Below are 25,660 nucleotides of genomic sequence, written 5' to 3' on the forward strand. Positions count from 1 at the left end.
AAGGCTCATAAGTAAGCTCAAAAATCATGGGATAAAAGGACAAGTCCTTTTATGGATCAAAAACTGGCTAATTAATAGAAAACAGAGAGTGAGTATAAATGGGCAGTTCTCCCAGTGGAGGGGGGTAAGCAGTGGGGTACCACAGGGATCAGTACTTGGTCCACTGCTTTTTAACTTGTTCATTAATGATTTGGAGTTGGGAGTAAGCAGTGAAGTGGCTAAATTTGCGGATGATACAAAGTTGTTCAGGGTGGTGAAAACCAGTGAGGATTGTGAGGCACTCCAAAGGGATCTGTCAAAGATGGGCGAGTGGGCGTCAACATGGCAAATGGGGTTCAATGTGGCCAAGTGCAAAGGGATGCACATTGGAGCCAAAAATCCTAACTATAAATACACGTTGATGGGGTCCAAACTGGCAGAGACTGATCAAGAGAGAGATCTTGGAGTCGTAGCAGATAGCTCAATGAAAATGTCAAGACAGTGTGCACCTGCAATAAAAAAGGCCAACGCTATTCTGGGGATTCATAGGAAAGGAATTGAAAACAAATCATCCAGTAATCATAATCCCTCTGTATAAATCAATGGTGCAACCCCATTTGGAATACTGTGTACAGTTCTGGTCCCCACACCTCAAAAAGAATATTCTAGCATTGGAAAAAGTGCAGAAAAGGGCAAGTAAAATGATAAAAGGGTTGGAACACTTTCCCTATGAAGAAAGGTTAAAATGCTTGGGGCTCTTTAGCTTGGAGAAATGATGGCTGAGTGGTGACATGATCGAAGTTTATAAGATTATGCATGGGTTAGAGCAGGTTGAGAATAAAGTACTTTTCTCCCTTTCTCACAATACAAGAACTCGTGGGCACTCAGTGAAATTGCTGAGCAGTCAGGTTAGAACAGATAAAAGGAAGTACTTCTTCAACCAAAGAGTGATTAACACATGGAATTCACTGCCACAGGGGGTGGAGGCAGCTACAAGCATGGACAGCTTCAAGAGGGAATTAGATAAACATATGGAACAGAAGTCCATCAGTGGCTATTAGCCACAAGGTATAGAGAGGAACTCTCCATCTGGGGCAAGTGATGCTCTGTATTCTTGGTGCTTGGGGGGGGGGGGGCAACAGTGGGAGGGTTCCTAGTGTTCTGGCCCCACTGCTGGACCTCCTGATGGAACCTGGTATTTTTGGCCACTGTGTGACAGAGTGTTGGACTAGATGGGCCATTGGCCTGATCCAACACTGGCTTCTCTTATGTTCTTAATAGTGATGGGGCAATTATACACAAAAACATTGAAGAAGGCCTTGAGGGACTTTTTACTGTTTTAGCCAGAATTCTGTTCTCATGGTCAGTTGCCAGAAGAAGAGGACACAAAAGGAATGGGGAGGAGTAGATCCAGGCTGCTCCCTCCCCCCAGTTGTGTTTGCATGGGACTTGCAGTTTATTTCCTCACTGCCTCCTAAAAAGAGCAAAGGCCACTCCCCACTTCTGAAAACTGCACTGTTTCAGCAACTTTTGCTCTTATTTTTTTAAAAAAATTGGTTTGTTTTGTAACATCCACTGGTTTAAGAGGAGCTGTGGCAGCATTCATAGTTTTGTGTTGGGATTTATGAAAATATATATTAATCTGATCCGATTTGCTAGCTGCAATGTAATCCCATTTAGAGTTATGCCAGTCTAAGCCTGTGGAAACTAATGGTATTAGACTGGAGTTTATGATTGCATTGACAAAGATCTGGAGAGGTGGGATATAGATTTTAAAAATTCATATGAAATCAGTACAGTTTCCTTTCCAGGTAATATCATAGTGCAGAGACACATACCACCACATCACAAGCATGCACAGAAGCAGCAAGAATCCCCACCCCCACCCAGAGCTGGAATGTTATGTCAATTCCCTGCAAGAGGACAAATTCTGACTAAAGCATGTGGCCCAGTGATAGCTCTAACTGCAGCCATGTAGCAAGAGTCATCCTAAAGTGTGCTCATTGGGTTACGGGGCTTATGTAGCTGTTGCTAAGGTTGCTGATAGGCAACAAGAAGAGAGCTGGAGGGTGCACTGGGGAAGCACTGTGGGCCTTGAAGTGATCCTGTGCAGGGGGCAAGCTGCGTTCCCACATTCTGCCTCATTGGTCTCTTTCCTCCAGATGCCTGAAAGCCTGTCTGGGACATCCTTACTTCTGCTCAGGGCAGCTGTTTCTGGACAATCAGCATTCCTCCTTGGGTCAAACAAAGTGAGACATTTCCTTTAAAAAAAAGTTTGATCAACAAAGATACATAAAGAAGAAGAAGAAGAGTTTGGATTTATACCCCACCCTTCACTACCCAAAGGTGTCTCAGAGCAGCTTACAAACTCCTTTCCCTTCCCCTTCCCACAACAGACACCCTGTGAGGTAGGTGGGGTTGAGAGAACACTGATAGAAACTGCTCTTTTTCAAGAACAGCTCTTCTCAGAGCTAGGGCTTGCCCAAGGCCATCCAGCCAGGTGCAAGTGGAGGAGTGGGGAATCAAATCTGGTTCTCCCAGATTAGAGTCCGCACACTTAACCACTACACCAAACTGAATTCCAACTAATCCCCACAGGATTCCTTCAAAGTAAATATATCCATATCACATGTCAACAATACCCTTCTACCCTCTACATTGGACAAACAGGCCAGTCCCTTCAACAAAGAATTAATGAACATAAGAAACCACAACATTCAAAAACCAGTGGGAGAACATTTTAACTTTCCAGGACATACAGTTGCTGACTTAAAAGAAGTAATTCTATTACAAAGGAATTTCAAAGGGAGATTAGAAAGCGAGACTGTTGAATTGCAACTGATAAACTCAAGACAATGCATTCTCTTGGACTGAATTGAGACCTAGGTTTCCTGTCTCATTAGCAATGCTGATTTCTCCACATCTATTATTCTTTGCATATCTCACCTAAATCCAATCATGCCTGCTATTGTCAGTCACCTGCTATTGTCATTTGCCTGCTAATGTCATTAGGAATCTGAATTCACTCCACTTTCCAGTATATAGGATTCATGGACTCCCATTCTAGCTGTATCTGAAGAAGTGAGCAGTGACTCACGAAAACTCATACCCTGACACATATTTTGCTAGTCTTTAAGGTGCTACTGGACTCTTGCTCTTTTCTACATATCAAGGAAATATATACAAAATTATTCACAGAAAGATATATGAGAATCAGTGAATAATTAAATTATTCAATACAATTTTTAAGTCCAGTGGCACCTTTAAGACCAACAAAGTTTTATTCAAGGCACACAGGGAAGCTTATACCTTGAATGAAACGTTGTTGGTCTTAAAGGTGCCACTGGACTCAAATACTGTTCTGCTGCTTCACACCAACATGGCTATCCCCTTGAATCTATATTCAGTACATTGTAAGACTTCTTTTTAAAAACTATATTTGATTGATCATATTGATTCCAAAGTGTTATGAAAGGCGCCTCAGATGCTTACACATTTATCATATGTTCAAGTTACGATCGTAGAGGAATAGGTGAGTCCCAAACCGGTTGGAAAATACATTTATATTCTTGATCTCCGCTCTGCTAGACTGGGTCGTAGCAGCCCTTCAGACAAACACTCCTCTTAGCGTGCTCTAGGCACTCCTTGTGTTCTGTCCCAGCTGGTTCTGGAGTTCTTCACTGATAGCTGCGGGAACGGTTTTGCGTGTAAGAGTATACAGTTGTTGTAGATCCTTCCGAGTCAGACTGTTGTATAATTCAGAAAAGGCGAGACGCCACGTGGCATCCATATTCCCTTGCTCTATTGATGGGAAGTGGGGCGGAGGGTTTTGAACTGGAGATTATTAATATGCGTTTATGACGCTCGAAGGAACGCTCTCGCCGTGTCAATTCTTTTTTCGTCTATTGTTTGCAAGGTTTTTTAAAAGAAGAAAACCCAAAAACCGCAGCGCTTTTTATTTCCCTCCCCATTCGGCACGCGAAGCTGGAAGGAGAACTTTATGCATTAAGTTAATATACGGGGGTGGGGGGCTCAGGATCCTCATATAAAACTGCCATATAAAACAAATTTGAGCAAATCATCATTACAAATGGTTAGTAAAATGACAATCTCTATACAGATATACACTATCAGCAGAGTAGAAACAAAAGTTTTCAGAGTGCCCGGATAGCTCAGTCGGTAGAGCATCAGACTTTTAATCTGAGGGTCCAGGGTTCAAGTCCCTGTTCGGGCGTTGATTTTTAATACAAAAACCACAAACCAAAAATTCAATAAAGCAGGTGAGATTTTAACAAACACAATGAAAAGGGTTTTTTTGAAACAACACTAGTATTTATTTATTTACATTTATGTAAAATCCACGGTTTCTCTCCAGAGGCTAATATACAGGTCTGCAAAAAAGGAGAAAAAGCAACCCTTCGAATAGACAATCCATTTGGCGCAAAAAAAGAACTGAGACAGATTTTTAAAACAAGAAAATTAGAAGAAGAAAAAAATCAACGCCCGAACAGGGACTTGAACCCTGGACCCTCAGATTAAAAGTCTGATGCTCTACCGACTGAGCTATCCGGGCTTCATACTGATGGTAACCAGTGTGGCGCTATACAAAAGAAAATCAAGAGGACTCCGTCAATCTCTATAATTATTATTTCTGTGCAATAAATAATAATAGAGCACGAAAACACCAGCTGCAACCAACCCACTTTGGGAAATAAAAGTTTAAATATGTATCGTTGAAAGCAGAAGTAGTTGCACTCATGCCTGGCAAAGGACATAATTTGCGCCGCAAAGGTTTAGAGTGCCGCGGCTGGGGCTAAAAGTGTTTGCAAGTACAGGTTAGCGAAATTAAATTGTTTCATATACAGCGACCGCCTGATAGAAAATGTTGCTTTGTTTGTACATATTCTAAGGTTTGCATACTTCACAAGAAAACGTGCATTCGCTCCCCCTCCCCCCCATCTAGGCCACTATGCACACATTGACTGGACGGGACATCGCCGCGACAAAGTTCAAGGCATCGATGCCCTAGGGATTCCTTTCTCGCAACCACGTGGCCCTCCTTTGGAATACTATTCTTCCACCTCTCACTCTTCGCAAAAGGCAAATTATATAAAAACAAAAAAGTGACTAAGTAGATATACCTATCACTTCCGGTTGTAATCTGAATCCCCCCAATATCCATAAAAGAGTGGTTGAAGAACGTGGGAAGCGGCTTAAATTTTTTGCTCAAACAGGGCAGGAGTGTGGTTGCCAACATCCAGGTGCGGCCTTGAGATCCCTCAGAATCACAACTGATCTCCAGACTACATAAATCAGTTTCCTTAGAAGAAATGGCAGCTTCACAGGCAATGCTCCCTCTAAGCTGTGGAGTCTTGTGAGCAAAAATTCTGCTTTGTGAGCTACTGGCTTTAAAGTTGTGAGCAAGTGATTTGGCTGCTGCATAAGTCAGATTGCTCTGAAGCCCTCCTTCCTGAGCGAAGACAAAAATGTGTGAGCCGAAGGCTAAAAAACTGTGAGCTAGCTCACACTAACTCAGCTTAGAGGGAGCACTGTTCACAGGATCACTGTATGACATCACACTCCTCCTGAGCTCCCATGCCTCCCCAAACTCCACTGTCACCAGGCACCACCCCAAAATCTTAGAGGATTCCCCAAGCCACAGTTGGCTACCCTAGTGGGAGGGTAGTCATCTTTTGAAGTAGCCATCCTCTCTACCTGACAACATTCTTGTGCTCCCTCATTGGCTGTTGGAAAAAGAATTCCTGGGAAAAGTGTTGAATAAAGGTGGCAATTCCACAGGTGAGGTGCCATGGCAGGAAAAAAATCCTGTCTCTAGCTACCCCACCTGCCTGACCTCTGGAGGTGGGGCGCACAGACATCAGGGCTTGTGAGAAAGAGCTTAGTTGGTGGGCTGGACAATGGCTGCCAACTTCCAGGTGGTGGATGGAGATCTCCTGGGATTGCAACTGACCTCTAGGCAACAGAGAAGAAATTGGCTGCTTTGGAAGTCCCTTCCCTCCCCAGACTCCACCCTTAAAATCTCCCAGAATGAGAGCTGGCAACCATAACAGTACAGGAGGAGCCATTGAGGTCCTTATAGGTAAGAAGCAACATTTTGAATTATGCCTGAAAACAGATGGCTGTTGCTGCTCCCTGCTAAGATTGCCAACTCCAGGTTGGGAAGTTCCTGGTGATTTGGGGGCGGCACCTGAGGAGGGCAGAGTTTGGGGAGGATAGGGACCTCAGAGGAGTATAATACCATAGAATCCATTCTCCAAAGCAGCTGTTTCCTTCAGGGGAAGTGATCTCTGTTATCTGGAGAGCCGTTCTAACTCTGGGGGATCACCAGGCCCCACCTGGAGGCTGGCAACTCTACCCCCTTATCCTGACCTCTCCTAGTGGAGGTGGCTTGCTGCCAAGGAGGGGTGGGCAGGCAGAACAGAGAATTACATTGGAATGGTAGATTTAAATGTAATCCTCTGTTCTGGTGATAAGAAAAATACTCTACACAGCCAAAATGCTTTAAAGTTTGCCTCCATGCTAGAAAGGGATGGGATCTAGTGACTGAATTCTCACAATTTAGGGTACATCAATCTCCAGTTCCGATATATTTATTACCTATGTTGTTTTCCCCCCAACTGAACCCAAACAGATGATGACCAGAAACCAAGCTTGTCATTCCTTTTATCAGTTAAAAAACATCTTCACTATCTTGCATCCTAATTTAACAAGCCACCCTCTCTATATAAAACTATGATCTGTAATTCCACTTCATTGTCTGATGAAGCATGCACACAAAAGCTCACACCTTGAATAAAACTTTGTTGGTCTTAAAGGTGCCACTGGACTCTAAGTTTGTTCTGTTGCTTCAGACCAACATGGCTAGCCACCTTGATCTTTTAATTATTTCTCTCCTCACCTGGCCCTCTCTTTCCATGTGCCTACCCCAATACAGCAATACTTCACATTTGGTATTCTCTTCCATTCCATAAATCAATGGGTCATCAATAGATATTGATACATTTGCAACACAGTCCCATGATAGTTATCTCTTGGGAAAGACTGATCCCTTGAGAAAGCCATAAAACACCGAGCACTTTCATTGGTTTTCATCCAGCTAATTCACCAAGATTTTGATCTTGGGCACATATGTCACTCTGCCTCAAAGCACAATTTTCCTATATCAAGGGGACTCAAATCCACATTATGTGTGTGTGTGTGTGCTCGGCACCAACCACACACCAAACGCTGGTCACCTTTTCTCTTCCACAGGCCTGAATCTTCAAGACTGGTAAATATAACCCACACTAAACCACTATTTCCTCACTACCTCCTTTTATTTCTTGGTTAGATCTTGTATGCTTGATTTACCATGTATTTTGTATGTGTGTTGAGCCCTTCTGTTAGTTTTCAGTAAACTTCTATTAGTTGAACATCAGCCTGGTTCATTTCAGAGTCTCTCTAAGGGAAAGCTCCCCATAAAAGCTGGTGGAGGTCTCGCTGTTGCCCCCTCTTGCTAAGCCAATTTCCCCAATAATTAATTATTAGATCATTTTGGGTAACAACCTCACAGGCTTGCTGTGAGGATTAAAATGAGAAGGATCGAAACTGCTTTGGCTCCCCACCAGTGTTCCCTCTAAGCTGAGTTAGTGTGAGCTAGCTCACAGTTTTTTAGCCTCCAGCTCACTCATTTTTGTCTTAGCTCAGGAAGGATGGCTCCAGAGCATGTAGTGGATTGTTATATAGTATAGTAATTGTTTGTTAACAACTTTTATAGTGTTTTATTTCTTTAGTATGAATTGTCTTGAAAGCCAGTGAGGTATAGTGGTTAAGAGTGTGGGACTAATATCTGGGAGCACTCGCTTGGTGATCTTCGGCCAGTTATGCACTCTCAGCCTAGCCCACCTCACAGGATTGTTGTGATGATAAAATGGAGGAGAGGAGAATGATGTAAACTGCTTTGGGTCTCCATTGGGGAGAAACATGGGGGTACAAATGAATTAAATGACTATTGTCTTGAAGTTTTTTGCAGTCTGCTATTTTCTTGCCTTATTTCACACAGTCTAACTTAATGTTAATAAAAAGCAAATGTGCATATTTTTCAATAAAAACATGTGTGTATTATTTGTTCATGTCTTGCAGCTCTCAAATATCTGAAATTTATTCTATGTTGCTGTTAGGTTAAGCAAGTTTGGCCATCCCTGCTCTAAGCTAAGAAAGAAAAAAACAGGGACAGAAGGAACCCGAGGTCAGCATTGTAAAACTACACCCAATGCATTGCTGCTATCTCACACACAGTGAGTGGGAAAGACAAACTCCTGACAGAGGGTTGGGTGCAGTGTTAGTATGAGATAGCTCAGTTTTTTAGCCTCTAGCTCACACATTTCCTTTTACAGTTCCGCAGGGCCAGCAAGACAGAGCTCTTCCGCCAGGCATATAAATAGGGGCCACTGCTGTCTTAGTGCACAGCCCGTAATGTTGACATCAGCAGCTGTCTCAAGAATGAGCAATATAACAGTCAAACATCTATGTGGAATAACATCAAAGCACTTTATTTGAATACATCTCATTGGTTTATCTTATCTGCCGCCAGTACTTTGTAACATTCGTAATGCATTATTTTAATTGTTGTGTTTTAATTCTGTATTATTTATGCTTTTATCTTGTATTGTTGTGGAAGCCGCCCTGAGTCTGCTTTGCAGGGGTATAAATTTGATTATAAATAAATAAATAAATAAATTCTTGTCTTAAGTCAGGAAGGATGGCTCCAGAGCAAACTAATTTATGCAGTAGCAAAAGGGCTTGCTCACAACTTTAATGCCAGTAGCTCACAAAGTGGAATCTTTGTTTATAAGACTCAACAGCTTAGAGGGAGCATTGGTTGGATGTCAACCAATATCCTGTGCTTATTTTGAATTCAATGCTGTTGAACACAGTAGGATTTATTTCTGACATGCAAAAGCTTGTGGCTGGAGTTGCCAACTTCCTGAAGGGGAAAAAAATGTCCTGTCCTTTAAGTACAGGTTTAATGAGATGTTATCTCCCTGTCATGAAAAGCTTCAGCTGCTAATTTCCATGCCTCTCTTTATTAAAGGAACAGGGCATTTTTCTCCAGGCCTGTTAGCAACCCTAGCTACATAACATCCCAAGATTAATTGCTGCATCCGTGGGTGGTTGTACCTGTTGCAGTTCTGCCTGTTTATGATTAAAAACAGAATCCTCTCCTCACCTTTTACCTTACGTTTTAACTATTTTAAATTTGCTAGTTGCTGTAGATTTTCCGGGTTGTGTGGCATTGTAGGACCTGATGTTTTGCCAGCAGCTGTGATTGGGATCCTCAGAGATATAACACAGAAAGATGGAGTACTCTGTGTGTCAAGGTGAGAAGACAATGGTAGGCAGGTAATTTACAGCAGAGGGGCCATAACTCTTTCAAAGCACTTACAACAAAGAGGAACCTGTCCATGGCACTCCCGTGCTTAGCTGATACACAAGCAAAGCCTTTCTCTTCCCTTATCTGCTTATGGATTTTCTGCTTATCACGGTGCATTTGGAAACCTACTAGGAGAAAAAAATAACAACCGTGAACACAGAATGTGATCCGTTCGTGACGGGGAGGGTGGGGGGGGGGCTTTCTTTGAACCGTGCATTTCCTCTCCAATTCTTGGCGCGCATTATCAGGATTCTTTTCACAAAACTACCAAAAGTCCCCTAAGGGCAACGTAAGTACTCCCTTAGAAGATTCTGTCTGGTGAAGCTTCCTGTTACTACAGAAAAACTTCCTGCCCTCTTTCGTTTCCCTAGGATTCTGTTTGTAGCTTTTGAATACGGCCAGAGTGGACGCCAGATGCCACAGCCCGCGCGGGGGTGGAGGGGGTCTATTCAATACCGGAAGTTTATGAAGTGTGACTTTCATAGTTCCTTATCTCTATGGTCTGGGCGGAAGTAGTTGGGTAGCCATGTTACTTGAGAGGCAAGTAGAGGCTTGCTATTCTCCCGCCCTTCTTGAAATGGAGGCAAGGAAGATTTGGCGAAGGTGCTAAAAGGTTTCCAATTGTTGGCTTCCAGGAGAAGTTACTGGGTGCCATGGAGTAACTTCAGGGTGAGCGTATACCTGGGGTCTGGTTGCCGTTGTCTGGAGTGGCTGCGTGGGTAACAGCTGTGTAATATGGGGAGGGGAGCAATTCTATGAAGGCGGGGGGGGGGATGAGTTGGTTACGAAGAATCTTAAACTGTACGTAGCAGTTTTATATTGCGGGAAATGGCAAAAATACTCTCCAAACAGGACCGTAATGTTTTGTTTTTTTAGGCCTCAAATATGACAAAATAGCGAGTGGAAGATTTTGGTTCACCTAGAACTCTTAATCAGGTGTTCAGGCAGAAAGGAAACGTCGGGCAGGAGAAAAGTATGGTCCAGGGATTAGTGGAAAGGTCCAAAATCTGCAGCAGCTTAAAATGGAGGTCAGGAGAGGTTGTAGCCTTTTACGTTTCAAGACGCACTAGGGTGTCTGGGATGGAGAAGCAAAAAATAGCGTCTTCTCTGAAACGATAAAAGCTAGGTAGTTTGGATGTTATGAAGAAGCAAGAAAGGGGGGCCTATTAGTGAGGGCTGTTAGTGATATCTGTAAAGGAATAAAGAGTGGTGCGGAGCCAAAGAGATACTAGAAAGTTTCACAGTGGTACATACTACAGATGCTAACCTGGTTGTTATGAGCATCTATTTGATGCTTTACCTGTTGTTTTGTTGGTGGTATCTCAGCTATAAGCAGGTTGAAATAAATTTTCTGGTAAGTGGGAGGCAATACCTATTCGGTTTTGGAGAGGGCAGTGCTGATTAGACAGACATAAATTGCATGGGCTCATGTTGGTTGCTGAAATGGGTTTCTGCAATTAAGTTCCTGTTTTTCTTTGTCAGGATGATAATAGCCTTTAAAAGTAGCCTTAAAAGAAATTAATGTATTTGAAATCACATCATATTTAGAGGTTTCAATTTATGTAACTTGCATTTACATGACTTCCATGTTTATAAAACTAAAAATCTGGATGATCTTCAGCAGTTCAAATTAAGGACACTGAACTTTTCTCACCATCCGACTTCTTTCAGGCAGTTTCTTCCCTGTGATTTTTGCTGTGGATATATTAGATTTTTGAATGCTTGCTGGTCACTAGAGACTGTGAATTTAGCAGGAAGTGGTCTTGTTTGAGGCTGTATTGGGTTTGACACTCAGTGTTACTCTTCTTAAAGCAGGAGTTGGCTTTGACAGTATGAGGGGAATGGCTACAGAACGTGTTGAGATTTAGAGGGAAAGTTAAAGTGAGGCGAGTGCGCAAGTCCTTACGTCATTCCCTAGGCTGCAAGTTTCACATAATATGCTGAAATGGAAGCTGCTGAATTGTAACCTATGTTTGCCGTTTTGGTTCTCCAGCTAGCCGTTCAAGTATGCCTTTAAACAAGGAAATATTCAAAAAAGCTAAGAATACAAAATTAACAATATAATGTGTTACTTTTTAGACGTAATCAGATGTGTCGAGTTGCATAGTGTGTGGTACACTTCCTTGGAACTTTCTGCATTTTAATTGAGTAGTGTATGGTATACTCCCTTGATGCTTTCTGCATCTTAAGTTAATGTTTGGTGCCAAGCAGTTGAATGCTTTACCTTTGCACTTACTTGAAACTTGTATTGGCATGAGCTGTACTGCAAGTTTTGGGCTTAGTGTGGATCATGTAAACTCGGTGACAGGCTACGTAAACAAAGATGCTAGCAGCAAGTGTGGTGGACTAGTGCTCGAAAAATGTAAAACATAATCAGATGACTGACTGGTTGCAGTGGGAATTGGATGATGTTAATTGAAGCTTTTCATCATGACGGTCCTGTTATGGAGAACCCTACGGGAGTATATTGTGCAGCTTGTTCCCTACACATGTAGCAGTTCCGTGCTGGAAGAACAATAAAAGACTGCTTTTTGTGTGTAGGCATTCTGCATATGAAACCACTGTACTGTATTCAGTCAGTCGTTCCACTGTGGCTTAACTGTAGTGGTTGTGACCAAATGGGGTTCAAGCAGCATCTATGGTTTTAACTGATTCTGGTGCAGTGTTAAAAGTGAAGCTGATTCAGGTATTAGATGTCTTTACTGGCTTTGACATACAGCCTATATTGAAGAGAGTGATACTTACATATGAATCTTTTTCATAAATAAAAATAGTGTACTTGGCATAAGTTATGTTTAGCCCAGTGTGCAATACTGTAAGTGCCTATATAGAGTGAATCATTCTCAGAAGCATAGGCTACAAGGTAATTCATCCGTGTTCATTCTCTAAGGAATATACTGAGTTTGCCACTTATTTAAATAGTTGCCTACAAAAACAACTGACAATATATGGGATTTTGGAAAACTCATTTATTTATTTCTTTTTCATATTTGTATCCCGCCCATCCCGTGAGTGGACTTAGGGCAGGTCACATCATCTCAAATAATGCAATAAGGTTTAAAACACAATAAAACATTACATTATAAACATTTAAAATCAGTAGTTATAGATGGTGGTGCAAATTCTGGCCCATTAATACTGATTTGTTATGGCCGGTTGCTGGCAGATGGGTGGCCAGTAGGTAGGAGACAGCAACCTCGGGGAGGCCATATGTGGACGCCCGCTGCCTCAACCAAAAGCCTGGCGGAACAGCTCCGTCTTGCAGGCCCTGCGGTACTGAGTAAGATCCTGCAGGGCCCTGATCTCGATGGGGAGCATGTTCCACCAGGTGGGGGCCAGGGATCACCAGGAGATGCTGATTACTAGAGCATAAAGCTCTTTGAGGCATATATGGGAAGAGGCGATCCCTTAGATATGTTGGCCCAAGGCTGTATAAGGCTTTGCCGGTCATTACCAACACCTTGAAGCGGATCCAGTACTCAACTGGTAACCAGTGCAGCTGGCAAAGCACATGTCGAACGTGCGCTCGCACAGGTGTTGACGTCAGCAGGCGTGCTGCTGCATTTTGGACCAACTGTAATTTTCGGATCAGTCTTGGGGTAAGCCTGCATAGAGCAAATTGCAGTAATCAACCCTGGAGGTGACCATTGCATGGATCACTGTAGCTAGGTCTTGGGGGAAAAGATATGGCTTCAGTAGCCTGATCTGCCTAAGATGGAAGAATGCAGATCTGGCAACTGCAGCAACCTGGGCCTCCATAGAAGAAGAGGCATCCAGTGTTACTCCCAGGCTCCTCACTGTTTGGGCTGGCACCAAAGGTGCCCCTTCCAGTGTGGGAAGCCTGGTGCCCGCATCCATGTCCCCTCCACCCAGGTACAGGACCTCCGTCTTCGATGGATTTACCTTTGGCCGACTCTGCCGCAACCATCCAGCCACAGCTTCCAAGGCCTCACCCATTGTTTCGGGAACAGAAGATGGATGGCCGTCCATTAACAGATAGAGCTGGGTGTCATCAGCATATTGATGACAGCCCAGCCCGTAGCTCCAGACTAACTGGGTAAGGGGGCACATATAGATGTTAAACAACATTGGCAAGAGGATGGCCCCCTGCGGCACTCCACATTCTAGCGTACACCATGTGGGGAGACCCTTTCACCAGGCGGCACCCTCGGTCCTCGACCATGGAGAAAGTAAGAAAACCATTTCAAGGCAGTCCCCTGAACCCCTACATAGGCGAGGCGGTGGTATGCAGTTGGTCATAAGATCGTAGTCGACCCTGTCAAACGCTGCTGTCAGATCTAATAACAGCAGCACTGACCTGCCTCGGTCCAGGTGTCTAAGGAGGTCATCTGTAAGGGCGACCAGAGCCATCCTGTAGCCAGGGTGGAAGCCAGACTGGAATGAGTCAAGGACGGAAGCGTCATCCAGGAAAACCTGGAGTTGTTCGGCCATTGCTCTCTCAACCACCTTATGGTAAGTTCGATACTGGGCGGTAGTTGAGGGTCCAGTGATGGCTTTTTCAAGTGCGGATGGACCACTGCCTCCTTCAAAGCCTCTGGGAAAGTCCCAGTAGAAAGGGACAAGTTGATAATTTCTCCCCGCAAGATTTAACTAGCCAGGAAGGGCATGGGTCAAGGAGGCAGGTAGTAGGTCTCACCGCTGCCAGGGTCCTGTCAACTTCCTCCCAAGAGAGTCGATCGAAGTGGTCCAATAGCGGACCAGAAGACGGACAAGGGGCCTCCAGTTCTTTTACTGTCTCAATTGTGGCCAGGAGGTCCTGGCGGAGTGTCACAATATTATCTGTGGAATAGCTCGCAAATGCCTCACAGCCAATGGTCAATTCCCTACTATTTGGTCTGCCCTGAGGCAGAGTTGTAATAGACCGAATAACTCTAAACAATTGGGCGGGGCGTGAGCTCGCAGACGCTATGGAGGCTGCATAGAAATCCTTCTTTGCAGCCTTCGCAGCTATCTCATAGGCCTTCATAAATGTCCTATAAGGTGTTCATGACACTTCGTCATGAGCACGCCACCACCTTCGCTCTAGCTGTCTTAGCTCCTGCTTTATTCTCTGCATCTCTGTGGTATACCATTATGCTGCTTTGGTGCAAGGGCGTAGAGGGTGCTGGGGGTGATCTTGTCGATGGCTTGAGAGAGCTGGTTATCCCAGTTCTCCACCAGCTCAACCAACGAGGCGCCAGGGGGCATTGGATCCCGTGGAACTTCCTGAAGCAGACTAGGGTCCATTTGGCTCCGCAGGCGAGCATAAATACGCTCACCGCCTAAACAGGGTGGTATGCTCAGCCGGACCTTCAGGGCGAAGTGATCAGACCATGGAACTACATCCATTGTCATCAGATCCACATGAATCCCCATCCCAAAAATCAAATCCAGCGTGTGGCCTGCTTGGTGCGTGGGAGTCGATATAAACTGGGAGAATCCCAGTGCCTCCATGGATAACACTAGGTCCCAGCCTGGACAGATGCTGCATCATCGGCATAGACATTGAAGTCACCCAGGATCAGAAGCCTGGGATATTCCAGTGCCCAGCCTGATACAGCATCTAACAGGTTGGACAGGGTATCTGCTGGTGCATTAGGCGGTCGGTACACCAGCCAGATAGCCAAACTCTCCTCGACGTCACACGCCAGACCAACATATTCAATGCCGGAGATTGTTGGGCCGGGGAGCGACCTGAAGGAACAAAATTCACGGATAATCAGATCCACACCTCCCCCCTGCCCATATGTCCGCGACTGATGAAAGACTGATAACCCAGGTGGGGCAAGCTGGTTCAAGGCGAGAGTTTCACCATTCCTCACCCAAGTCTCGGTCACACAAGCCAGGTCTACCTGTGACTCCATGAGATAGTCACGGAGCACATCAGTCTTATTATTAATAGACCTGGCATTGAATAACACCAGTGTTGGAGAAGGGTAAATTTTCATGACAAATATAACTAGTAACCTGATCCCATACATACTTACTGCAAAGTAAGTCCCACTGAGGTTGATGGGACTTCTGAATAACTTCTTTCACAGTAACTCTGAAAATATGCATAGGATTGCAGTCCAAGACATCAAAGGTGTGTTGATCTTGTTTCCTCAAGGAAAGGAAATGCTTAAAGCATGGAGTTTGACAATTTTAGTGACTAACAGTGCCATCCTAAGCAGAGTTACATCCTTCTAGGTCCGTTGATTTTACTAGACTTAGGCGTAATTCTGCATAGGATGGCGCTGTTTGGTGCTCTTTGTAGGTGCTCTTGTAGGAAGGCTAAACTACTGGGTGCAGTGTAACTTGGAAGGCTGTATACTTTGTTTCAATTCAGCCCTTGTTCTCTTGTTTACATATTAATAAAAAAGGTTACCAGCAAAATCCCAGAGCCCCATAATTATTGGATTGAAATTCTATGGATGTTTATCTTCTTTCTTCTGTTTCTAGTCCCACCACAGCTAAAGCTAGAGAGACAAATAATACACAAGAGTTCTGATTATAATACAGTAGAGTTTCTAGTAAGGGTTTTTAGATGTAGCTGTTATGTAAATTGTGACGGCATTCTGAAGTACCCTTTAATTTAAACCTTTGAAAGTTATATTGATCAAGCCTCCCACTCCACTTCAGGGCATTTCACTTGGATATTTCAGATGCTGCTTATTTCCATGGATTAATTAGAGCCGAACAGCTGTGGGATCACCATCTTGTACTTGGAATATAAGCATGTTATTTTTTATATAAAGAACATGGGCAGCTACCTACACAGAGCAGTGATATGGGGGGTCAACATTTTCCCACAGTTAACTGTTTCTCCATGGAAAATTTTCTGCCCCACATATATGAATTTAACAAAATTTGAGTCCAGTGGCACCTTTAAGACCAGCAAAGTTTTATTCAAGGTATAATCTTTCATGTAGAAGCTGCGGTGGCTCAAGTGGTTAAGATGCTGAACTGCAGGCTGTGGAAGGTCAGTAGTTCAGCAGTTCGAGACCCGAGTTGCTGCTTGATGGAGTGAGCTCGCGTCTCTAGTTCTAGCTCCTGCCAACCTAGCAGTTCGAAAGCAAGAAATTGCAAGTAGATAAATAGGTACCACTTTGGTGGGAAGGTAACAGCGTTCCGTGCGCCTTGGTGTTTAGTCATGCCAGCCACATGACCATGGAAGTGTCTTCGGACAGCGCTGGCTTTTCGGCTTTGAAACGGAGATGAGCACCACAACCCAGAGTCAGGCTCGACTGGCTTTCGAGCAAGGGAACCTTTACCTTTAATCTTTCATGTGCACACACACTTCTGATATCTGAAGCGGTGTGCATGCACATAAAAGCTTATACCTTGAATAAAACTTTGTTGGTCTTAAAGGTGCCACTGGACTCAAATTTTATTCTGTTACTTCAGAACAATGTGACTACCCACCTGAATCTATATATAAATTTAGTTTCTGTTTATCTATAGCCTTGTGAGTGGTTTTGCTGCAAATCAATAATTGTTTGATGGGCTAAATGTTGAATGTGAAGCATTTACAAACCCAGTGCTTCATTCATTTTCTCATGGAGGTACTGAAAAATGACAGTCCCTCTTGTTTACAATGCAGTTGGCTTAGAATTGCCGGGTCTGGGTTGGAAAATACCTGGGGACTTTTGGGGGTGGATCCAGGAGAGGGTGGGGTTTGGGGAGGGGCCTCAGCATGGTACAATGCCATAGAGTCCACCCTTCAACGCAGCCATTTTCTCCAGGGGAGCTGATCTCTGTCAGCTGGAGATCAGTTGTAAAAGTGAGAGATCTTCAGGCTCCCACCTGGAGGCTGGCAACCCTAAACTGTTGACTCATGGCTCTGGACCAGACTTGTCCATGTATTTGCCTTTTGCTGTTGTTCAGTAACCAGCTGAAGCAAAACTGAAACTAAAGCTATGAGTACTTGTTTCACTTTCCTCAAACACACAGAGCAGTGCCTCATTTTTTCTCTTGAACTGGGGAAGGTAGACATGTCTGCATAAGATTTATACGTTTTTGAGTGCTTCTGGTTATTTTGAACTTACATCTCTGCTCCTTGGAAAGCTGGCAAGTGTGTAGAAGTTGGCATTTACCTTTGGTAAGCTTAGATAATCAGGAATGTTTTCCAGAGTCTGAGGGGAACCCCCCTTATTTTTCTATTGGAGTTAATAACACAGATCAGAAAAATTGGTGAAGCCTTTAAAGCTAAATTGTTGGCTGATATAACTTTCTTTGCTCTTAAGGAAAGAAAGAGAAATTACATGGTCTGATGTGTACAGAAGGCATAAGAAATTGATACCCTGTTAGTTTACAACTAGATGTAAAGCCATTCTGTATTGTGCTTTGGTGAAATGGTAACCTGACATAAAATAAAAATTGAAACTGTCCTGATGTTCAAAGATTATTTTGCCATTTCAGCATTTCTTCTTTCTCTGGGATTTTGAGTGAGGGTAATGCATTCCTTTTATTGATCTGAAAGCTCTTTGTTAGCTTTCTCCCCCACAATGGTACTCATTGCTATTTATTTTCAGAATTTGCCCCAACCCTCTCTGGGTTAAATTAATCATTGCTGGCAAGAATTTCCGGTGAGAGTTGAGTGACTCAGCTGAATTCCAGTTAGTCAGCTTAACAAATTCACTCTTAAGTTCTTGTCTCAACATGTCACAGGGGACTTCCATGCTCAGAGGATCTGAACAGTAAGGATTACTTGGGTCTGCATTTCAAAGAAGAAATTCTGAGATGGATTTCTTAAAAATGAGAAAAGAAGAGTATAACTGAGCAGTCTGAAAGATCCAAAACTAGAAATTATAGTTTTTGGCAAGACAACTTAGAAGATTGTCCACTTGACCAGTGGTTTAAAGATTTCTGATATTAGTTATCAAATTTAAAAGGTAATAACAGTTTTGGTCCAGTGCTTTAGACGTCTTGCATTTTGGGAGGTATCATCAGGATGCTGCATCTTGTGTTTTGTACCAGATGGCTTTCTAGAGCTTCTGAAAAGTACACATAGTTATAACATAGTTCTGTATGCTTTTTCTTTCACAGTAATTGCTAAATCTAATTTCTTTTTTCAGATTTGTACTATAGATAGCTACTTCACTGCCACAATGACAACTTTTACTTCAACACAATATATGCCATCTGAGAATGCCTGCAGAACATCATTTGGGCAAATTAAACAGGTAACATATCTTGATATTGGGTAGTAAAACCAAGTTGAAGAACTCTTTGATTTTAAGGTATTTGACTTTTCTAATGGTTACCTATTCATCAGCTTAGAAACAGCTGATAAGCAGTGCTCCTTGGTGTAAAAAGGTATTTGAACATACAAGAAGGTGTGTTATCATGTACATTGACGTCTATAATTTATTTAGGATTTTTTCCTCATAAGGCTTGGGTTTCATGAGGTTGGATGCTAGTGATAATTTTGATACATGTAGTGTTCCAGACTTTCAGTTGTGAAATGTGAAATATATTTTGTCAGATTCCGTGCCTGGTTTGCTGCTTTTAGTTTAAAGAACAGAACTCACAATTATCTCATTTGTACTGTCAGGTTTAAAGGTTGATAGATAGCCTTTATTAGATAGATCCGGAATATATCTGAGTCAAAACATTATAACAGATTAATTCCTTTAGAACAGTTTAGTCCAGATTTCCTAACTGGATGTGGGAGTAGAATATCTTCCTATACCCTGTAGTGTTACTTCTAAATAATTTGCAAGATCTGGTTTATGTTTAAGTGGTTTGTGACATGAAAATAACAGTTGCTTTATACATTAGGTACAGCCAAAACTGCCACTCCTGAAGATTCTGCGAACTGCAGGTGCTCAGGGTGAAACTTTCACACTAAAGGAGGTGAGTTTATCTTTAGGTTATTCTGAACTCAGAAGGTAATTGTTGGCTGCCCAAATGATACTACTTGCAGTGTGAGGAAGGAACCCCGGATTTGGGGCCCAGAATTTTATTTGCTGTTCATTCCTAACCTAAGGACAGTAGCTGTGTAGCTCGAACCAAAGCAAATCCTTGCCAAGTATGAGAAGTCTTCCTCTGCCATCATTCCTCATAGGAAACCGGTGTGTGTGTGTGCGTGTGTGTGTGTGTGTTTCTTATTTGTCTCATATTTAGGATACTAGAATAGCAGAAGGCCTCAGTATCTTCAACATAATGTTGACGGGGTGTATTTTTCTTTGAATTTGAAGTGGGCCTTCCACTCCATAATTTTTACCTCCATTTTGTCATCGCTGACCATTTGACACAAGATTCTCTTCCAGTTTTGGATTCTTTGGGAGTGTGTGTGTATGGGGGTGGTTGTTTTTCTCCACTGCTACCTATTTGATCTCTTGCTGATGAATGGTATACTGGTTTCATAATTCTGCAAGTTTAAAACACTCAACATTACACTTTGTGGGCAAAGTGCTGCAGGGTCAGATTGAGAGAACAGAATGTGAGTGAAGATGCTGAAGACTATTTCTAATTGTCCTTAAGCAGTCATCTGTTAGCATTTGAGGCATGAAGCTTGAAATACTGTGAGTTTGGGGTTATATCACAACCCCTCCTGTGATTTGCATGCAAAATAGAGGAGTTCAGTGCCACGAGCACCTGTGTATTTATCAAAAGGTTTTGAGAGCCTGGTATGCAGTCTGCTACAAGAGCACAAAATCCAAATTAAACCTCTGTTATACACCATGTAGTTTAGGGATATCAGAATTAGCTTTAAGCATAAGGAAAAAAATAGTGCATGGTTGTGTGCCTTAGGGATTGCTAGAGATGTTGTCGGCTTTTTCTTGTTGCCAAATGATGCTTGAAAGTTTTTAAATTATACTTTTTATTTTCTCTCATTTTATTTCAAATGTCTTGTCAGCTAAACCACAGGGCACTGTGTATAATCATTTCTATTAAGATTAAAATGCAAAGTGTGTACAAGATTAGAAAAATGACAGTGGCTGTGATTTACTGGAGTAGCATGTCAGCTAGGAATTAAATGCAGTGGTTTTTCATTAGGAATGTGTCAGATACTCCTGCAGAGCTGTGTGACTTATTTTAAACACTTATGCATTTAAATAACTTATTTAGCTTCTAATATTTTAGCAAAAAATAAATTGAATACTTTAAATAGAAGGGGTTTCAGTGTTAAAATGTTAATTTGCTATAGCCACCCACATTTAGAATAGTAAGGACCTCTCCCCCTGCAGTGGGTAGAAACACTGCTAGCGGCTCTTTGTTTTGTGTTTATTGCCTCTGGCTGACAACCTTTTTTTGCTGCTGATAAAGAGAGAAGACAGGATTTTATGCATAATGTTTGAAAGATGAACCACTTGCGTTTTATATTTGCTGTGATACAACTGCACCATTTGGAGTCATTGGGTCTGGGTTGTATCTAAGCCAGTGACAGTCTGTTTGAACAGTATCTGAAATTTAAACTTGCATATAAGCAACTCCAGTGGAGAGGGTGGTAGTCTGTGTCCAGTAGCAGTTTAGGTAAATCTTGTCTATCAGCTGTTGCCACTGCTATGCTTCAAAGAACATGCTGTGGTAAAACTGCTGAAGGAATGGGGCACTGAACAGGGTCATGAATGAGGTACCACCCAGGAACTATGTGAAAGCTATTTTGTGTATATAAGAAAAATTGGGTCTTTTGTAACAATGTGTTTTACTTGTGGCTCATGGATATGCATAGTGGTTCATAGATAAGTATAGTGTTAACCCATCCACCTACACATCTCAATAAGAACTGAGTATTTATTACTCAGTGCAGTATGTATATATCCGGCCTAGACTGAGCTGACTGAAATTGAATCCAACAGCCTAGACTGAGCTGACTAAAATTGAATCCAACAAAGACTGAAGTCCTGTGCCTGAGCCGGGGCGGTCTGGGGGTAGGGATCCCACTCCTAGCCTTCGATGGGGCACCATTGGTACCAGCGCCGGAGGTTAGGGGTTTGGGAGTGCGCTTGGATGCCTCCTTAACAATGGAGGCCCAGGTAGCAGCCACGGCTAAGTCAGCCTCTTATCACCCCCGGCTGATTAGGCAGTTGGTTCCCTTCCTTGACTGCAACAACTTGGCAACAGTGATCCATGCAGTGGTCACCTCGAGATTAGACCACTGTAATGCTCTTTACATGGGGCTGCCCTTGTCGCAAATCTGGAAACTGCAGCTAGTGCAAAATGCTGCGGCCAGGCTTCTGATGGGCCTCCCCATGTGGGAGCACATCCAGCCTGTCTTGAAGGCATTGCACTGGCTGCTGATAGCCATTATCAACAACAACTAAAATTTATAGAGCCCTGGCCCTTGGTTTGCTATTGACAGCCTGTGCCTGCCAATTAGATCTGGGTGAAAGATCAGCGAGCTGAACATCTAGATAATGTATTGAATGCACTCATATGGTAATGCCATCATTATGAAATTTAAACAACACTGCTAGCACTTTATGATACTGCACTGTTTTATAATGAATTGTTTTTAGATGTTTTTATGGTAATTTAATTGTTGTTTATGCATTTACTTTTATGTAAGCCGCCATGAGCCTGCCTTGGTGGGGAGGGCAGGGTATAAATTGGAATAAATAAATAAATCCTATGAGATCTGCCTCAGATTTCTCAGAGAGTTACATCAAAATAACCACTGTTGACTACCTCATCTCAAACCACTGATTTATAGTTATTTCATCTTTGAGAACAGCAGTTGCATTCTGGTGTAGTACATTCAAGGGCTGTAGTCTAGGTAGTAGTATTCCATTTGGCGGAGAACAAATATGTAACAGTTGTTTCAGCTATTTCAGGTTTACTAGAAGGAAGGGAACACAATTTTCTGTTACAATTGCAGATATCTTAATGGACTAAATTAATGGAAGTATGCCTTTGCTAAATCATTCCAGACTATACTAAGCAACACTAATTTCCATTCAACTAGCCCATACGGTTGTAGGGGACAGTACAAAGTCGCACATTCGAGCAAGGCACACATTCAGCCTCCACTCCATTATTTAAAAGCATGAGAAAAGGCTCAGTTCATGCAGAATGCCCAGCCTTCGCTTGTTGCTATGTGAGTGAGTCTTAGAGCTCACATGATCCCTCTTCCCCCTGTGGTTGACCAGCTAATGAATGAGTTCTGCTTTTGTGGTGGTGGAAAGTGCCATCAAGTCAAGGTTGACCCCTTATGGTTTTCAAGGCAAGAGACATTCAGAGGTGGTTTGCCCTTGCCTGCCTCCATGACCCTGGTATTCTTGGGTAGTCTCCCATCCAAATACTAGCCAGGGCTGACCCTGCTTAGCTTCTGAGGTCTCATGAGATGGGGCTGTCCTGGTCAGGGCTCTGATTATGTAGTGGATGGGAATCATCCACTAGCTGGCTGCACATGAGGGGAGGGAGCATGGGGGTTCCTAGAGTCTCACATATGTAGCATCCAAACTAAGCCTTGGTATATGGATTGGCTCATATGCAGTAACAGTAATAATAACTACTAGAAGTTTATTCAAATTGGGGTTGAATTTAAGGGCTCGTGCGTAGGTAGGAGACATCTGAGAATACTCTACTTGCATTTCAGTAGCTGAATCGTCACCTTTTCACAAGCAGCAAACTCACTTTGCTGTGATATCACTTTGTCAGTTGGACTTCTGTCTGTTGCTGAGTTGACTTGTGTAAACTTTCTTGGTTAAATTTAAATTATTCAGATTATCACTTAATAAGGTTATAATTTAGTCACTTTACGAGATCAGGGGTCAGTTAACTCACAAAATTGTGCTATATGGGTGGTAACCATATAGAAATAATGTTTTTAGAGAATAGAAAACGGCCTTTATTTTGTGTAGTTATTGAAGCAATTGAGATAAGCCTTACTGATTTAATATATGATGCAGGTGTAACTGAGGTTGTTTTTTCTATCTAGATTCTACATTACCTTGGAGAATATATCATTCTGAAGCAGTTATATGACAAGCAGCAACAGCATATCGTGTATTGTCGAGGAGACCAGTTGGGGGATCTTCTAGGTCTTGACAGTTTCTCAGTGAAAGATCCAAGGTAGGGTGCTTCAGAAATATACATAGGGATGTATATGTTATACCTTTTGAACAGGGGATCCAGTGGCAGTTCCCTTTCAGTTTTGGGGACGTAGATGAGAACTGAGGAGCAACTCCCCTCCTCCCATGATTAAAATCATGTAGAATGCCTTTGGGGATGCATATGCTTGACATCTACTGTATTTGACGTATTTACCAAGTGAAACTGCATTAGTCTGTTGTAATCAAATCAGTGATCTCTTGTTGTATGTTAAATACTAACATAGTTGTAGTGGCATAAGGATTTGTGAGCTAGTGCTTGCCTCTGTGTGAGCATGCACATTCATGCCTATATATGTGCACATGTTTGTAGAAATAGAAGGAAGGGGGGAGAGTTATTGCAGAGGGAGGCCAGAAGGTCTGCGTACCAAGGCACAGATATGTTTGAATGCTAAGGAGGACATGCTGGAACAAGTAAAGCGATCCAGAACTGGTGGGGACTGCTCCCTAACGCTGATGAATTGGCAAGTAAAATGAATGATTTCCATGTGAAGAGAGTCAATTGCTTACTCCATTTAGCTAATCTCTTCTGGTGCTGAGTCCAAACCCTACATATGTTTCACTACCACAGCTTTATGCTGCTGCATCTCTTTGAAACTCTTTTGGGGAAGTATGAACACCTTAAAGTCTGCCGTTGAATGTTCAGCAGGTTGAAATCCTACCTCATTGCTTTCTGGGCAGTTCCATTTTTAATGCCTGACTTGCATTTACTTATTCTCTTGAGGGGACACAGTCCAAGTTGACCCACTGTATTGTATTTTGACCTTGATTCTCTTATACTAATAACTTTGCAGTACTCTTTAAAGGTTTGGGTAAAAGGTTCGATAATTGCTGTGAAGATTTTAGTAATGTAGACGGTTGCAAGTACCTTATAACACAGATTTGCAGGAGTGTTTGTCTAATCCTTTAATGAACATTACCACTGAACTATCATATAAAATATTTAGTAATGTAGTTCTGTAGTACTGCAGTACAGACCATCACATATTACTTGTCCTCTGTTCCTGCCTCTGCATATGTAGAAAGATTTTTTGTTGAATGATTGCTTTGTAGTGGGGATGTTGAAGACTTAAATACAATGGGGGCATATTATACTTTGCAGCATTATACTGGTAGTATGGTGGGTGGGGAAGAAGATTTGAACTCCAATTTATACACTGATTTCCTGTGCTCTGGGAGGATAACAATCATGTATTCTGCATCTTCATGAATAATGGTTATCATATGCTGCCCTTGCCCATTTCTTTGTTCTTTACTGTGTTACTTTCAGTGGTATGCACAGTCAGATTCCTAGTTGCAGCAATGCAAGTACTGCTCATATATGCCAGTTTCTGGTACCCAGCAGGGCTTTCTGTTATGGGTGCTGGTGGTGTTGTGCTAAGCAACCATGTAAACTGGTATGGTGGTACTTGCGTATGATACAATTGCAATTGGAATCCTTGCCAGGTAGGAGAAACCTTTGGATAGAGCCCATCCTGCAGATAGTGCATCAATCTGGCCTTTAGTTTTCGTAATCTCACTTCAGACTGGGTCTGCTCATGCAGTATAATGAGAGTACAATGGACTGAGTAGGTTGTGTTACATGGGAGCACCACTTTGGATTTCCCCCTCCTGCATTAGAAAAATAAAACAAACCTCCTTGCAAATAAAGTAGTTTATAAGGAGAGAGAGTCTAGGCTGGCTTGCTGGGCTGCCTTATTGTTTGCCCAGAACTTTTAACATAGGGAAGCATTAAATGTGATCTTCCTGCAGTTTAGAGATGCATTCCATTGTGTCACCTCATTCTGTATAGACCAGCCCTCAGAAAAGCAGTGTGACACCTAATGTTTGTTCAAGTCATTGGCCTGTCAATTTTATTGAACCCTTCAATTTCCCTTGTTTATGCTCATTGTCTTATTGAGATGTATCGCAAGCTCTCTTGCTGTATGAGGACTAGGTTCCTGTGTGTATGTGGGGGGATGTGCATATAGAGTGATAATTCTTGGTATGCCAAATTTTCTGTTGTCTAAGAAGTGTGATACCTGCATAAATCATGGATGTGGTGTTTTACCTGTTGTGGTCTGGTTATGTTCGCAGCACCTGTTTTCTTTAGGAACTTAGTGCATGGATGGAGAATTTATCTGCTTATTCTTCAGAAGCAAAAATTAAAATGAAATCAATTAAAAATAGCTGAATTGACTTGCAGGTATTGCTTTCTATTGCTTCTCTG

General features: G+C 42.6%; 1 protein-coding gene and 2 non-coding genes across 5 annotated transcripts in view; 2 read left to right on the forward strand and 1 right to left on the reverse strand.

Moving 5' to 3' along the window:
* The first annotated feature begins 4,140 nt into the window (after positions 1-4,140).
* Positions 4,141-4,213, forward strand: TRNAK-UUU. Its single transcript has one exon. It is a non-coding gene; the product is annotated as a tRNA-Lys (tRNA).
* Positions 4,214-4,479: 266 nt separating this feature from the next.
* Positions 4,480-4,552, reverse strand: TRNAK-UUU. The gene has a single exon. It is a non-coding gene; the product is annotated as a tRNA-Lys (tRNA).
* Positions 4,553-9,944: 5,392 nt separating this feature from the next.
* Positions 9,945-25,660, forward strand: part of MDM4 (MDM4, p53 regulator) — a 30,791-nt gene continuing 15,075 nt past the window's right edge. For 2 of the 3 annotated variants that reach the window (XM_015422276.1, XM_015422278.1), the window contains exons 1-4: positions 9,945-10,081; positions 18,469-18,576; positions 19,175-19,249; positions 23,280-23,413. In XM_015422276.1, the coding sequence (XP_015277762.1) occupies positions 18,502-18,576; positions 19,175-19,249; positions 23,280-23,413 (284 nt within the window). In that variant the 5' untranslated portion in view covers positions 9,945-10,081; positions 18,469-18,501. Of the gene's footprint in view, positions 10,082-18,216; positions 18,286-18,468; positions 18,577-19,174; positions 19,250-23,279; positions 23,414-25,660 lie in introns of those variants that run through there. The other variant, XM_015422277.1, reaches the window with a different exon arrangement.

The sequence above is a fragment of the Gekko japonicus genome, unplaced genomic scaffold (assembly GCF_001447785.1).
Source record: "Gekko japonicus isolate JY-2015 unplaced genomic scaffold, Gekko_japonicus_V1.1 scaffold546, whole genome shotgun sequence".
Classification (NCBI taxonomy): domain Eukaryota; kingdom Metazoa; phylum Chordata; class Lepidosauria; order Squamata; family Gekkonidae; genus Gekko; species Gekko japonicus.